The 16,293-nt window shown below is 44.3% G+C and overlaps 1 protein-coding gene across 4 annotated transcripts in view; it reads right to left on the bottom strand.

Moving 5' to 3' along the window:
- The window catches only part of col6a2 (collagen, type VI, alpha 2), a 90,725-nt gene that overhangs the window by 43,307 nt on the left and 31,125 nt on the right, over positions 1 to 16,293 (bottom strand). For all 4 annotated transcript variants that reach the window (XM_041200477.1, XM_041200478.1, XM_041200475.1 and 1 more), the window contains exons 6-12: positions 15,452 to 15,505; positions 15,318 to 15,362; positions 13,357 to 13,383; positions 11,168 to 11,194; positions 10,992 to 11,036; positions 6,336 to 6,389; positions 1,146 to 1,208 (exon numbers count right to left, since the gene is read on the bottom strand). In XM_041200477.1, coding sequence (XP_041056411.1) covers positions 1,146 to 1,208; positions 6,336 to 6,389; positions 10,992 to 11,036; positions 11,168 to 11,194; positions 13,357 to 13,383; positions 15,318 to 15,362; positions 15,452 to 15,505 — 315 coding nt within the window. The remainder of the gene's footprint in view (positions 1 to 1,145; positions 1,209 to 6,335; positions 6,390 to 10,991; positions 11,037 to 11,167; positions 11,195 to 13,356; positions 13,384 to 15,317; positions 15,363 to 15,451; positions 15,506 to 16,293) is intronic.

Raw genomic sequence — 16,293 nt, forward strand, 5'->3', positions numbered from 1 at the left:
CCCGGTGCAACATGGTGTCTGTGGCTGTAAACACGGTCAGACAAAAGGAACCATAGCTAAACAGTATTGGGCAGGATGCCCAAAGATACCATCAGTAAGCTCAATTTCATTCTTGAGTCTTTGTGGTGCTCAACAAGGTAAAGGGATTGCTTTGCTGAGAAACAATGGGAATCACTTTTATGGGTGAAAAACAGGGTGCAATGAGACCCAATTTTGGGGCATTAAAAAAATCCTCTTACCCAAGAACGGCTGATAAATGTCTGACCTGAAATTGGGTTAAGTTACTTTTCAGGCATATCTGGAGGCTACCTAAAACATACATTTTGGCACCTTCCATACATAAATGCCTAATGCCCATTTCCCTCGCAGAAAGTGGGCATTGACAAGCAGGCTAGACAATGATGCCTTAATCCGCTTGGAATTTTTCAGTGACCATCACAGCTCGAGAAGCAAAAGCATTTCCCAGTCTCCACAATGTTGCGATTGATTCCCCCATCCCTAACCCCCTCACAAATGTATGACCTGTACCAACCCCCTCTTCAGGAATTAACTTCAGTCTGACGCCAGTAAGGTGAACGGTCTGACCTTTGACATTTTCAAGGCGCAGGTTGCCATTGTGAAGACCCAACAAGTAAGTGTTAGAGGCCCAAGGCCCAATTTCATGCTAGCCTCCAACCTCCTATTTGGGGCAAATGATACTTGTGAAGTTTGGGGTCTTAGGCCCAAAACCAGGCCCAGACAACAACGTGGTTTTGCTTTCTAACATCAGCATCAATTTTCTCCTGGTCTAAGAGCAGCTGTGACGTGAGGTCACTGTAGGTTTCGACTGGAGAGTGAACTAAGCAGTTTTCGCCATCTGAGCTTATCTTTGTGAGGTACTTGGAGCATGATTGGACATAGAGTGGAGCTCCAACATTTCCGTATCTTAACTCTAGCCTCAGGAGAGCAATATCTACTGCTAAAATGGGAATTTTTCTATCAGCCATAGCAGCAGGCTTTCAACTTTGATGTTAGAGGGCCAACTAAAACATGAGCCACATGTTCAGCACCTGATGGTGGTGAATCAGGCTCCTCCTCCTGTGTGAATGCTCATTGGATAATTTAAGAATAAAACAGTTTGATTTTAAGCATGCACACACACCAACCTTAGGCCCAGGGTCACCAGAAAATCCTCGCTCACCAGCTTCTCCAGGATAACCAGGGGCTCCCTATGAGCAACAGAATCACAGCCTCATTAAGACACAACATACAGTGTAATGAATTACAAGCAGCAACACTCTCAGTGCTAACTTTTTCGAGCAGCTGGTCAGAAATTCACAGCTGTTTGCTAGATTCTTGGCTACCAGTCAGCTGGGTGACATTTTGAAATGATTGGTGGTCTTCCAGCCATATCTTTTATTAAATATGATTGTTAACCTATTAGACCATGAGGTTCTGAGCCCAGAGCCATTTGTTAGTCATGTGCTGAAAGGCTTCTATTTCAATATCGTCTTTCATGCCCTCAGCATGTCTTAAATCTTCACAGCCGATTACTTTTGAAGCATAGTCACTGTTGTAATATAGGAAATGCAGCAATCAATTTATGCACAGCAAGCTCCCACAAACAGCGTTGAGATACTGACTAGATAATCTGCTTTTTATTGGTGTTAACTGAGGAATAAATATTGGTCAGGATACCAAGAAACCCCTTGCTCTTCTTCAAAATAGTGCTATGGGATCTTGAGAGTGCAGCTGATGTGGTCTTTACTTAACATCCCATCCAAAAGATGGTGCCTTTGACAGTGCAGCACTCCATCACTTGAGGAGTGTCAGCCCAGACATTTGTGCTCCAGTCTCTAGAGGGCAACTTGGAAACACAACCTTCTGACTCAGAGACAAGTGTGCTACCTAGTGAGCCACAAGTGAAAAGGTGTCGCTTGCATCAGAGAGCTCGAGATTTGAGCGACAATAGCTACCGTGTTAAAGATTCTGATCTCCGAGGTGGGTGGGGGGGGGCTGGGGGGGTGGCAGAGCTATGTATGGGAGTCTGCGACCTGCTGTGTAAGAAGCCAGTTGAATGCTGGTGACCAGACCGATGTTAGTGGGCGGGGATTTTGAGCAGGATTTAGAAACTAGAGCACCTGCTCCTGCTGAATGATTGATGGCACCCAGGGGACTTTGGCTGCTGACAGCTAGAGGACTCATGAAGGCCTCCACCAGGTCTCAAATAATAGTTGTACACAATAAACTCCCACAAACAGCATTGAAATAATGACCAGATAATCTGTGTTAGTTGTGTTGGATGAGGGATAAATCATTTGGTTTACTCAAATTTACTCACCTTTCAGAAACATGTTCACAACACACATATTCACACGAGGAACAACAACAACTTGCATTTATATAGTGTCTAACATTTTAAAACACCCAAAATGCTTCACAGGCGGGCAATCAGACAAAATATTGATTCCAAACCAAATGAAACGTTAGAACGGTTGGCTAAAACTTAGTCAAAGAGGTAAATTTTCAAAGTTGGACTAAAAGGAGGATAGAGAAATAGGAGGTGTAGAGAGGTTTGGGAAGGAAATGAGAGAGATTAGGACATGAATGGCTGAAGGAATAGCCACCAATGATGGCAGGAAGAGAGTAGGGGGGTTGTACCAGAAGCCAGAACTGGAGAGGGATACAGGATTTTTACAGGGTCGGAATGCTGGAGGAGGTTACAGAGGTAAGAAGGCATGAGGCAATGGAAGCATTTGGACACAAGGATGAGTATTTTTAACTTGAACAAATTGATAGACTGGGAATCATTGTAGATCAGTGTGCGTGGGGGTGATGGGTGGACAGGGCACAGTGCGTGTTAGGATACAAATGAGTCGAAGGTGAGAGATGGCAGTAGATCCAGGACAGGCCAGGAGAGAAACGGGGTCGATGAATCCGTAGATAAAAAAGCATGGATGAGGATTTCAGCAACAGATGGACTAACACAGGGGTAGAGTTGGAAGATACTACAGAGTTGAAATTCTTGGTGATGGAGAGGACAAGGGGTCAAAAGCTCAGCTCAGGGTCAAATAAGACAATAAGGTTGCAAACAGTTCAGCTGAGACAACAGCCAGGGGAGGGGGGATAGAATCGGTGGTGAGAGAATGGAGACTGTGGCAGGGGCTGAAGACAACGGCTTTGGTTTGGCCAATGTTTAACTGGAGGAAATTGTGTCAGTGGCGTAGATGTGGAACTTGCCATCAGGTCTTCAGATCACATCCTCGAGAGGCAACATACAAATGAGTATGTCAAATGCATTCCAAATCCTTTTGCTTTAGTACCCTACAATTTTACCACGTTAAAGACACTATATAATTGCAAAGTTCAATCAACAATGTTGAAAACAGTAAAAGAGAAGTGGTAAATCAGGAAATAATGATTATAAAGTCAGATAACTGCTTCAAAGGAGAATGCCATGGAAAAGTAAGCTGGAGTGGGAGCTTACTGTGATGAACTGTGATTTCGCCTCAGCAAGGACACATTGGGGAACAAGTTAAACTGCCATTTAGAAGGCAGGAGAGGATAATTTGCAAAGTAGTGGTGCCCAAAGAGGATTTGGCAAGCTTCATTTTCGTCCTACCCTGGAATGTGAGAAAAATGTCAGATATTGAAAAGTGACCTGATGTTGGATAGAGTTGGGCTTTCTAGAAACTGAAGAATTGGTGAGAAGCATTTGGCATGGACAGGGAAACCAAGCAAAAACAAAAATTGCTGGAAAAACTCAGCAAGTCTGACAGTCTGTGGAGAGAGAAACAGAGTTAACGTTTTGAGTCCGTATGACTCTTCTTTAGGACTAAAGAGAAGTAAAAATGTGGTGAAATATATACTGTTCAAAGGAGGTGGGGCAGGTGAAGCTGGATAGAAGGCCAGTGATAGGTGGAGGCAAAGGAGAGATTGCGAAAGATGTCATAAACAAAAGGTCAAAGGGGTGTTGATGGTGGTGATACTGGCTAAAGGAGATGCTGATGGTGACATTAAGAGTAGAAATCAGGATGAGCAAATGACAGACGGCCCTAGTGGGGGTGGGATGGGGGGAGGGGACGGTGTGGGAGAAAAGATCGAAATAGGCTAAAGTGTGGGGATAAAATAATGAATGGAAATAAATTTTAAAAATAATAATAGAAATAGGTGGGAAATAAATATATATATATATAAATTTTAAAAAAATATTTGAAAAACAGGGATCAAAAAGGGGTGAGGATGGAGGAGGGAAGTGTCAGTGATGGACCATATGAAAGTGATGGAGGGGTGGGAATTGGAAGCAAAATTAATAAATTTTTCCAGGTCCAGACAAGAGCATGAAGCGGCACTGAAACAGTCATTGATGCACTGAAGAAAGAGTTGTGGGAGGGGGCCTGAGTAGGACTGGAACAAGGAATGTTCCACATACCCCATAAAGAGACAAACATAACTGGGGCCCATGCGGGTACCCATAACCACACCTTTTATTTGGAGGAAGTGAGACGAGTTTAAGGAGAAATTGTTCAGTGAGAGAACAAGTTCAGCTAGACGGAGGAGAGTAGTGGTGGATGGTGATTGTTCGGGCCTCTGTTCGAGGAAGAAGCTAAGGGCCCTCAGACCATCCTGGTGGGGGATGGAGGCGTAGAGGGATTGGACGTCCATGGTGAAGAGGAGGCAATTGGGGCTAGGGAACTGGAAATTGTTGAAATGATGTAGCGCACCGGAGGAATTGCAGATGTAGGTGGGATGAGACTGGACAAGGGGAGAGAGAACGGAGTCAAGATAGGAAGATATGAGTTCCATGGGGCAGGAACAGGCTGATATGATCGGTCTACTGGGACAGTCCTATTTGTGGATTATGGGGAGGAGGTAGAAGCGGGCTGTCCGAGTTTGGGATGCTATGAGGTTGGAAGCTGTGGACGGAAGATCTCCAGAGGAGATGAGGTCAATGACAGTCCTGGAAACAATGGCTTGATGTTCAGTGGTGGGGTCATGGTCCAGGGTGAGGTAGGAGGAAGTGTCTGAGATTTGGCGGTCAGCCTCTGCAAGGTAGAGGTCAGTGCACCAGACAACATCAGCACCACCCTTGTTGGCATTTGATAATAAAGTCAGTGTTGGATCTGAGAGAACGGAGTGCGGCAAGTTCAGAAAGAGATAGGTTAGAGTGGGTGAGAGGAGCAGAGAAATTGAGACTGCCGATGTCATGCCAACAGTTCTCAATGAAAAGATCAAGATCAGGTATGGGGCCAAAGGACGGGTCTAGGTAGAGGGAGAATAGAGGAGGCAGGTGAAAGGATCCATTGAACAGGGGGAGGTCTCCTGGCCAAAGAAGTGAGTACAGAGACAAAGGTGGCGGAAGAAGAGTTCAGCATCGCGCCGAGCCCGGAATTCATTGAGGTGAGGGTGTAAGGGTATGAAAGTGAGTCCTTTGCTGAGTGCTGAACATTCAGAATTAGAGAGGGGAAGGTCAGGGTGAGTACACAGCTGGGATTAGAAGTCAGGATAGGGCAGGAAGAGGTGGAGGGTCCTGGATAGGCATTGGTATCAATGAGTTGTTGGAGCTTATGTTCCTTAACACCTGAAAGAAAGAGACAAAAAGACGAAACCAAGCATCTGGGCGACAGATTTAGTGATCAAAGACACCTGGGAGTCCCACTTGACATCAGAGCACGTATTTATGCCAAGAACATCAATAGATGAAGAAGGATTAAGGGGAGCGCTCAGAAGGGAAGAGATGATAAAGTTGGTTACATTGGCGAGATATGAAGGGAATGTAATTTGAAGAACTGAAAGATACAAGATCTTCATTATTCCATCAAATTCCATATGCGAATCAAGACGTCATGTCACTGGAATCAGAAGGAAGAAACCTTGGTGTACACTGAAGGTGTATGATCACTGTGAAGTGACTGCATTACAGAAATAAAGACATCACATTCTGAGGAATGGGCCGTTTAAGGAATATGGTCTCAGAGAATTTGATGAATGTAAAGTTGAATCAACAGCAGGGATGGGAAGAACTGGGCAATGAATGAGGTCAGAGACCTGGAACAAAAGAAGTGAAAGGAAGGGTGAACTTGAGAGGCTGTAGATGGTCACCTGCTCAATGATGCTGGGAATAGCCGTAGAGGTAGTGCATAATTTTAGAATCTATTTTTAAAATGGAGGGCCACATTGCATGGTGCTTTTCAATTTCCAAAGCTAATTCCAAACAGGCTGAAAAGAGATCTTCTTGAATGAAGGGCATAAGGTAAAACCTCGATTTTAACACACTGCATTACTGAAGGTGATGAGAATCAGAATGGTTATCCAACCGTACAACTCTCCAAAAAAACAATTAATGATTAAGTTACCATGTCACCAGGGTCTCCTTTGCATCCTGGAGGTCCAATACGTCCAAGTTTTCCCTGAATTCATCAACACAAAAAGATAAATGTTTATTCCGATTCCTCTGAATGATCTAATCTTGCCAGCAGCATTAATGTTCACTGTGCTACTTGATTTAAATTTATACTCGATAAACATTTTGTACTGCATTTTAAAGGTGTAACAACTGAGTATGTTGTATACACCATGCCATATGCTGTGTAGCACAGTTATAATGTATCATATGCACTGGAGATTTTGCATACTGTATAAGAGTTATAATAAGAACAGGAGAACATAAGAATTAGGAGCAGGAGTAGGCCATTTGGCCCTTTAGGCCTGCTCCGCCATTCAATATGATTATGGCTGATCTTCTACAGCTCCACTTCCTGCACTATTCCTTTATCCTTCAATTCCCTTAATACCCAAAAATTTCTTCATCTCAGTCTTGAATATACTCAATGACTGAGCACCCACAGCCTTCTTGAACAGAGAATTCCAAAGATTCACAACTCTTTGAATGGAGAAATTTCTCCTCAGCTCAGTCCTAAATGGCCGACTCCTTGATCTGAAGCCGTGACCCTGTGTACTAGATTCCCCAGCTAGGGAAAACATCTTCTCAGCATCGACCCAGTCAAGGCCCTTAAGAACTGTGCGTGTTTCAATTAGATCACCTTATATTTTTTTTAAATTCTAGGGAATTTGGTCCCAGTTTACTCAATGTCTTCCCAGAGGACAATCCCCTCTTCTAAAGAACCAGTCTAGTGCATCTTCATTGCACTCCCTCTAGGGCAAGTAATTCCTTCCTTAGGTGAGGAAACCAAAACTGCACACAACACAAGTGTGGCCTCACCAGTGCTCTGTATAATTTAGTAAGATTCCCTCACTCTAATGCTCCAATCCCTTTGTAACAAAAGCTAACATACCATTTGCCTTCCTAATTGCTTCCTGTGATTGCATGTTAACTTTGTGATTCATGTAAACAGACACCCAGGTCCCTTGTAAATGGCTGAGGCTCAAGAGCTGATCTTTGCAGTACCCTGCTTGTTACAGCTTGCCAGCCTGAAAATGTCCTGTTTATTCTTTCACTGTTTCCTCTCCAGCAGCTAATCCGCAATCCATGCCACCTATCCCATGAGTCTTAGTTTTGTGCTATAACCTCTTGTCTGGCATCCTTTTTGAAAATCCAAATACACCACCTCACTGATTCCCCTTTATCCATCTTGGTGTTTTTTCAGGATGTAATAACAAAAGATTTGTGAAACACTATTTCCCTTTCATAAATCCATGTCGATTCTGCTTAATCATGTTATAAGAGAATGGTAGCATGATGGTAATATTACTGGACTAGTAATCCAGAGTCCAGGCTAATGCCCTCGGGACATGGGTTCAAATCCCACCTTGGCAGCTGGTGGAATTTAAATTTAATTAATCAATAAATCTGGAAAAAAAAGATAGTCCCAGTAATGGTGATTAGGAATTTACCAGATTATTGTAAAAATCCATCTGGTACAATAATGTCCTTCAGGGAAGGAAATCTGCCATCATTACCCAGTCTGACCTACATGTGACTCCAGACCCAAAGCAATGTGGTTGACTCTTAACTGCCTGTTAACTCTGCAATGGCCAAGCAAACCACTACAGAAATAACAGAACTGGGTGTACCTACAGCAGATGGACTGCAGTGGTTCAAGAAGGCAGCTCACCACCACCTTCTCAAGGGCAAGTAGGGATGGGCAACAGATTCTGGCCTTGTTAGTGCCGTTCACATCCCATGAATGAATAATAAAAAAGTTGTTTTTGCACCCTGTTGCAACAATCCTAAGAATAGATTCTAGCATTTTGTCCACTACTGATGTTAGGCTAACTGGCCCTGTTTTCCCTGTTTTCTCTCTGCTCCTTTTCTTAAATAGAAGGGTTGTATTTGGTACCTTTCAACCCTTAGAAACTCTTCTTGTAATATTCCTTAGATTCTAGGTTAAAATCAATGCATCCACTATCACTGCAGCTACCTCTTTTAAAACAATAGGATTCAGCTAGTCAGGCCCAGGGATTTGCTTAGCTCCATTAAATTCCCTAGTACTTTTTTTATCTACTCATACCGATTTCTTTAAGTTTCTCATTGTCACCAGGCCTTTGGTCCCTCATTCTTTCTGGAATGTGTTTTGTGTCTTCCACCATGAAAACAGTTACAAAGAATAGTTTAATATCTCTGCCATTTCCTTATCCCCCAGTGGGATTTCCTCTGTCTCTAATGAGCCCATGTTTACTTTCACTAATCTCTTCCTATTGATATACCTATGGAAATGTTTACAATCTATTTTTATATCTATTGCTAGCCTACACTCAAATTCTCTTTCCTTATTAATTTCTGGTCTTCATTTGCTTAATTCTAAAATTCTCCCAACCTTCAGGCTTACTACTCTTTTTGGCAACATTATAAGTCTCTTCCTTTTATCTAATATTAGTTTTAACTCCCTTTGTTAGTCACAGGTGAACCACTTTTTCTATAGTGTTTTTGTGCTTAAGGAATGTATCTTTGTTGCAAATTATGCATTAATTCTCTAAATGCTAGTCATTGTTTGTCTACCATCATATCTTTAATGTAGTTTCCCGATTTACCTTAGCTAACTCATCCCTCATACCTATGTAGATTGCTCTGTTTAGATTTAAGCCTCTAGTTATGGGACTTAACTAAATCACTTTCAAACTCAATATAAAATTTGATCATATTATGATCACTCTTCCATAGAGTCCCCTTTACTGCAAGTCTGTGAATTAACCCTTTCTCATTGCACAATACAGATCCAAAAAAGTCTGTTCCCTAGTTGGTTCCTCAACATACTGATCTAGAAAACTATCCTGTATGCATTCCGAGAATCAATCCCATCAATGTTTTTCACCTCTTGCTGCTTCTTAGCTCGATTCTATATCTTGTTTTTCTGAGCTAAAATCCTTTCCCTCTTTTCTCTTTACCTCATCCTGTATAATCAGGGCTGCCATTTCCCTCTTTTAAATTTGCCTATCTCTTCTAAAAGCTAAGTATCTGGGAATATTTAATTTCCAGCCCTGGTCACTTTGTAACCATGTCTCTGTAATGGCGATTAGATTAAATTTATAATTTCTAGATGTGCTATTGATTCATCTGATTTATTGCAAATATTTCACACGGATATAGTGCCTTTAGCTTTAATTTTTCCCTAACATCATCTTAGTCACTAATGCCCTATTACCTTTGTAAGCCTTTCTGTCTCTTCCTGGCCCACTCTGCCTGTTTTTACCCAAAGTACTGCTCTGCTCCGAAGCCTTGACATTTCTTGTGTTGCTTTTTGAATTTACCCTTTCCTGAATCCACCTACTCTTCCTTTATTAATTCAAAGCCCTGCCTTAGTGCCCTAGTTTATTGGTTCACCAGACACTGGCCTCAGCCTTATTTAAGTGGAACCCATCCCACCAGAACAGCTTCTTCTTTTGCCCAGTACTAGCACCAGAAGCATATGGAGTGAACCCTGCTTCCCTGACCACTCTTTCAGCCATCCATTTAAACTAATCTGTTTCTCCCTCTGCCAATTGCCAATAATACATGGGTGTATTGTATCTATTGTTTGTAACATTCCTTTCCACTTTTTCAAATTGTTAAATATGGTGGGGAGGGTTCAAGTGATTGGTTGAAAAAGATGGTTTTAGGTGGTCTTACCTAGATATACAATTTTCAGTCTATCAGAGCTCTGGCTTCACAAACACCATTTCTCTATACAAAAAAGGGTTTTCTCTGTGGGTGATTGGCAACAAATCTTTTTGAGTTCACTGAGGCAAGAGCTGGTAGTGCTTAGAGGTGGGCCATGTCCCTTTTCGAATCTTTACAAGCTCTCCCTAAGGTGTAGCTCGGTCAGATACATATTAAAGTGCCAAACACTATACCCCTGACCTCTGCACAGAACATCTCATGAACTAATGCAGCAAATAAACATGCCATTTATCCATTTCCTACACCCCATCGACCATCTTGGGTGGTCTCTGAATAAGGTGGCCAATTAAATGGTGAATTGGAGTCCCATTAGAACAGAGGTGAAGCTGCCAAGATTCATTTCATTCATCTCCTCTACAACTGTCAAGAACACAGGAACAGGAGGAAGCCATTCAGGCCTATGAGCCTGTTTTGCCGTTCAATGAGCTCATGGTTCATCTGTATCCCAACTCCAATCAACCTACCTTGTCTCCACATTCCCTGATACTGTTAGCTTGGAAAAATGCATCAATCTCAGCTTTAGAATTATTAATTGAGATAGCATCCATTGCTTTTTGTATCAGAGTGTTCCACACTTCCACTGCCCTTTTGTATGACAAAGTTTTCCCCAACCTCTTTCCTGAATGGCCTAGATCTCATTTTAAGGTTATGTCCCCTTGTCCTAGATTCCCTCCCCAGCAGAGAAAAATGTTTCTCTATCCACTCTATCAAGAGAGTTTTGCAACCCATTCTGCTCCTATTAGATTTGAATCTAACTTCCTGATGTGAGAGGTGAGTGCCTACCCCCACTCCCACCCCTTCCTCAGGAGTATTGTATCACTCTATACTGCAAACTACATATTGCAAACAAATGGCTGTTCAGATCCCCCTGACCATTTGGGATCGAGGAGCCTACCTTCTGTCCATTAATCCCATCTTGACCTGGCAATCCAGCAGTACCCTAAAGGATACAAGAGAAATAAAGGGATAGTGTCAGCGATATGTAGACAGCGCCACAATTTAAAATAGGAAAAATATTAAACTGAACTAATGAGAGAAAGAGAAAGTGTAATACAGAAAGAGAGATCTCACCTTCTTTCCTTCAATTCCAATCTCACCCTGTAATCATAAAAGAATCATGTTAATCACAATATTTGTAACATATTTATATCTAAGCCTGAGAAAGTTTCAGGAAGGAGGACAGGAAGATCTGACATAACATTGCCCCTCCATTCTGCAGTGTTATTAAGGCACCTTTCGTTCAATGAAAGTCTGAGGCCAACACATGCATGTGGGAACAACGCGACTACAGACAAGAAACTCCCAATGCTGAACTTTTCCCCAAATTCATTCATTCCAGCAAGTTCGGAACCACTCAGTTTGACTGGCCAAAGTTCAGCTTTGTGATGGGGGTTCTTTTACTTTCTCCTGGAGTTCAGAATTCCTCTGGGTTTTGAGATCCTGCACAACCTCCTGTGTCTTCTGACTGCGTGATGCTTGCTCCCAACGTAGTGAAGAGAAGGTGCCAGCACCAAGGTTTGATGGGACAGGAATCAGTACTAAGACGGTCGGTTGCTAAGGGCCTCAACTGGAGTCGGTTGACCTGATGCTCCGTTATTGGTGATCATTCTGTTATTTTGTAATGGTCTGGGCAAGGGCTGAACCAGATGGTAGGCGTCTTACCTGCACCAACTGGGGTGCGAATGACATTAAGACCCAAATTCTAATATTACCGGACACATGGGAGGATCCTGTATGTATGACCCTTGAGCAGCCCGAACAGCCGCTGCCGTAATGGCCACAATTTTTTTTGACACTACATTTACATACGAATGAGGAGCTGGAATAGGCCATTTGACCCCTCAAGCCTGCTCTGCTGTTTGATGCAATGATGGCTGATCTGATTGTAGCCTCAACTCCACTTCCCTGCCTTCCCGCTATAAACTTTGACTCCCTTGTCAGTCAAGAATCTATCTAACCGCAACCATACAAATTGGGAGCAGGAGTAGGCCGTCTGAAACCTCGAGCCTGCTCCGTCATTTGATATTTGTGGAGCTGCAGACGTGTTCCTCCTACTGCGTGCGGACTGTTGCCAGGTTGGGCTCACCTCGCTTCCCTGCTCATCCTGCCCCAGGTCTCACCTGCACACATCGCTGGCACCAAGGCCGCCTGTACCCAGGGACTCAAAACCATTGAGCTGTCGTGTGAGATGAACATTCGCGTCCCCCCCTCCCCCCACCCCCAACCCCCAACAGCTGACCATTTAGACCCAAACAAGACCATGGCCTCAAAATGGCAGCTGCCTTTTCCAACACCAGGACAGGCAGCTTGTCATTGTGCACCGGCACTTGGCCACTGGAAATCTAGCCAAAGGTTCCTGATGTGCAGGCATGATAGTCACTCGCTGCCAAAACTTTAAACCAACTGCTGCCCATTTGATCCATGGAGCAGGAGGTTGGGCGGCAACATGCCTGTTGATCAGGCTTGAAATAGGTGACATGGAACAGGAAAATTAAGACTGTAATCTCCCAAACCAAGACAGCCAGGAAGTGTGTCTCACCCAAAACTGAACCAGGCAACTCTGAGTCACATGGGGACCTACCTGACACAGGCCGATTTGGTTGCTCAACTCGGGGCCCTATACCAGGTGTTGGTGTGAAACTGGACAGTTCCCCTAATTCTGGTGGCAGGCGAAAATAGGCCCAAACCCGTTGTGAAAATTTGGAATCTGTGGAGTTAGAAAGAGAAGGAGTGCTCCTCTGGCTGTCCCCACAAAACAATTGCAGGCCACAATCGATGGTCCTGACCTCTCCCCCTCTTTGTATTGTCTTGCCTCATCCACCCCGCCACCATCCCCCCCTCCCCCCACCCACAACTGTCTCCCCCATTCAAAATCTGCAGGAGATTCAAGTCCCTGCTCCACTTTGCTTTGCCATTGTTTGGTTGCTTTGGGGTTGGGGGCGGGCGGGGGGTTCCGTGATGGACCTGCTGGTGATCGGCACCCTTAACATGCCCAACTTGCTCTCCGGATGCCCTACTGGCTTCGCAGCTTACCCGTGAAATCCAAATCAGGTGCAGTGTCACATCTGGTACAGGCCACGTGCTGCCAAGGCCTGGGGGGAGCGTCTCTGACTTGCCGCCCATTTTGAAATGGGGTCCAATGTCCCAGCACAGGTTTCGTTCATCAAATCTTCGAAAACATGTCAACAACACCATCCAGCTTCCAACCTCCCAACCCTTGTATCTGAACCTAGAGGTGGAGGTTTAAAAAGATTTCTTACCTTTTCACCAGTCATGCCTGGATAACCCTGGGAGAGGGGGGGAAAAAAAGGAAATGACATTAGACTAACCAATCAGAGCAGAGGTTACTGGTATGTCTCAATCGAGTGAGCGTCAAGTGTCTGAACTACATATAGAGTTGTCAGAGTGATTTAAAGAACAATATGCTCATCAAATTAAGGGATGTCATGCTGGGGAATGGAGCACTTTTATTGTTTAGATACCCAGGGACCTGGGCACCAATCGGGCAGAGTGAATCACCCATCTATTGTGGATTCTGCCCAATTTACACTTCATTAAAAAGACTGGAATGAAAATTGGGCAAGTTCTTGAACGGGTGTGAAGCCTATTCTGTCAGATTACCATCCTGGCAGTGACAGTGCCAACCTTACCCTCATGCCCAGTGCCAACTTTCACTCCCACCTAGGTCAGATGCAACATGCTGAAATGCTGAGTGTCGGGATCATCTTCCTTCTCTGCATCTCTGACTGGCACAGCAGACTAAAGCGGTGCGGCTCCTGTGAAGAGCTGCTCTCCCAATAGTCATTGGGCCCGAGTTATCTGCATGCTGCAGACACACTCTGGGGAGGGCCTGGTGCTCTATGGAGACTTGTATCTAGCATAAATGCCAGCAAAGGGCTGGTGGGCTGAATGGCCTATTGCTGTGCTATCCAGCTTGCTCACATGCCAGGACTGGATGGTCCTGTGAGCAGCCTGGCGATCACAGAAGACTAAGGTATTGGATGCTTTGGACAGTATTAACTATTGCCTGCTGCCCCTGCAAAACCCCACATCACCCAGGCTTTGGGGTTCTGCTGTGCAGAGGCAGCGTTGTAGGGGTGCAGATCCTGTGTGTTTGTTTTCTGTCCAGATGACCTTCTCTACTGTACTCGAGGAATTGAGCAATCGCCAGAATGCAACAAACAGGACAGCTTCCCTTGCCTCAGAGTAGCATTCCCTGCAGTATCCACGTTAATTTTCTCTAACTCTCAAACCAGCCTGTGTCCTCCCTGAGTCAGGTGGTCAGGTTAAGGTGGAACCAGGGCTGTGCGTCATCATCCAGTAGGTTGGTGTTAACTCATACTTACGTATTCCGCACTTGGGTCACTGCACTGGAAATTCAAAGGCCTGGACTGAAAATCCTGGGCTCAAAATCCCAACCATGGCAGTTTGAGTATTTAAATTAAGGTAGAGAGCTATAAAAGTGACCACGAGCAATCAGATTGTTATAAAAACCCGGTTCATTTATGTCCTTTAGGGAAGGAAATTTGTCCTCCTCACCTGGTCTGGCCTATGTCCAATCCCACATCAATGTGGTTGAACTTTTAATGCTTCCTGTATCAAACTGGCTCACCATAAACAGGCAACTAGGGATGGGCAATGAATACTGGTCTTTGAGAGCTACCCGGATCCCGAGAATTGTAAAGAAAACAAAAAGGGGCTGAAATTATGGTGCATGATATTAGTGAAACATTAGTAACTGTGTTCCTTGTGTTCTATTTAAACCCATTGAATAAAAAAGCTGGTCAACTCCTCTGTGAAATTTCATGTATGTTCGCATGGCGATTACTAACATCTGACAGTGGGATTTCAACTTCAGCGTTAGTCATATCTTTAATTGATATGATGCCTGATGCGTATGGCCTTCAACCACTTGGGACTGTCCTATTGCCGCTTCTGTCCAACTGCTCGCACTCCACCCTCACCCCCTCCTCCTCCACATGTTGAAAAGCAGCCAGAAAGCCGGATAAGGGGCTGAGGCACAGGACGTAAGTGTTTGCAGCCAAGAAAAACTCACAGACAGGACAGTTTAATAACTAATGTCCCTGGGATGCGGAGGGATATGAAGTTTGGGCTCCCCTCGGGCCTGCCTGCATTTTGTAGGCTGGAGATTTGAGTTGCTGGAATCCTGGAAGGCCCGACAAACCTAGTGAAGCAGTCAACGAGCAAATGCATCTCTTACCTTAGGACCAGGGAATCCAATGGGGCCTTCGATACCAGGATCACCCTGCACAAGAAGAAAAAAGAATTTCATTCACAAATGTGAGAAAAAGCCGGTGTTTTAAAAAAAGAATCTCTCAATAAAATGACACTTACCTGCCGTCCTTCTGGACCTGGATCACCAGTGTCACCAGTTCTTCCCTTTTCTCCCTGTAAAGACAAAGATTATATGATGTTTCTTCACATATCCATTTTATAAATGCAAGTCTTTCTTTCTCATGACAACTTATTCACTTCCTTAGATATGTTCCAGAGTGCTTCATTTACAGGAAATTACTTGGAAGTCAGCTAGGCAAAGAAATGGCCATTTTGCATTAGCTCTGTTCACACTCTTCACTGATTAACAGCTAGGTAACCTGTTGTCAGTGAAGAGGTGAGTGTTGGCTGGGAGACCAATGCAAGCTAGCCTCTCCTTCTTCGAGGAGTGCCTCGAGCTCTATTATCTCCATCCAAGGGGGCAATCGGGGCCTAGTTTATTGCTCCATCCGAGGAACGACTCCTCTGACAGTGCAGCACTCCTTCAGTGCTGAATTATCATACATGTACTCAGTGAGTATTGTCGTAGGGCTTGAGCCCAGGACTTAACATTTTAGGAGGATGGGTGCGCCACCCACAAAACTAAGCTGACAACTACTTTTTTTTTTGAAGATTGCTTGTGACAGTTAAGCCCTAGCTAATTATCTGTTTTGTTCTGAGCTCTTTTGGGACATTGTCCAGCTGGCCGTTTAATATGTGTGAGCTTTGGACAGAGAGTGTCTACAGGCTGTTAATTCATAAGGGCATCACAGCTGAACACAACCTCGCCCACCAGCTACACTCAAAACAAATTGCAGGGTCCTCTTGCTGGCCTGAGTGACTTCAGTTAGCCCAGGAGGAGGGAATGGAGCTCCTCTTGGCCCCAGTGGCTTGGCAACTGAGGCTGGGGTAGACTCAGCAGT

This window comes from Carcharodon carcharias, chromosome 12, assembly GCF_017639515.1.
Source record: "Carcharodon carcharias isolate sCarCar2 chromosome 12, sCarCar2.pri, whole genome shotgun sequence".
NCBI lineage: Eukaryota > Metazoa > Chordata > Chondrichthyes > Lamniformes > Lamnidae > Carcharodon > Carcharodon carcharias.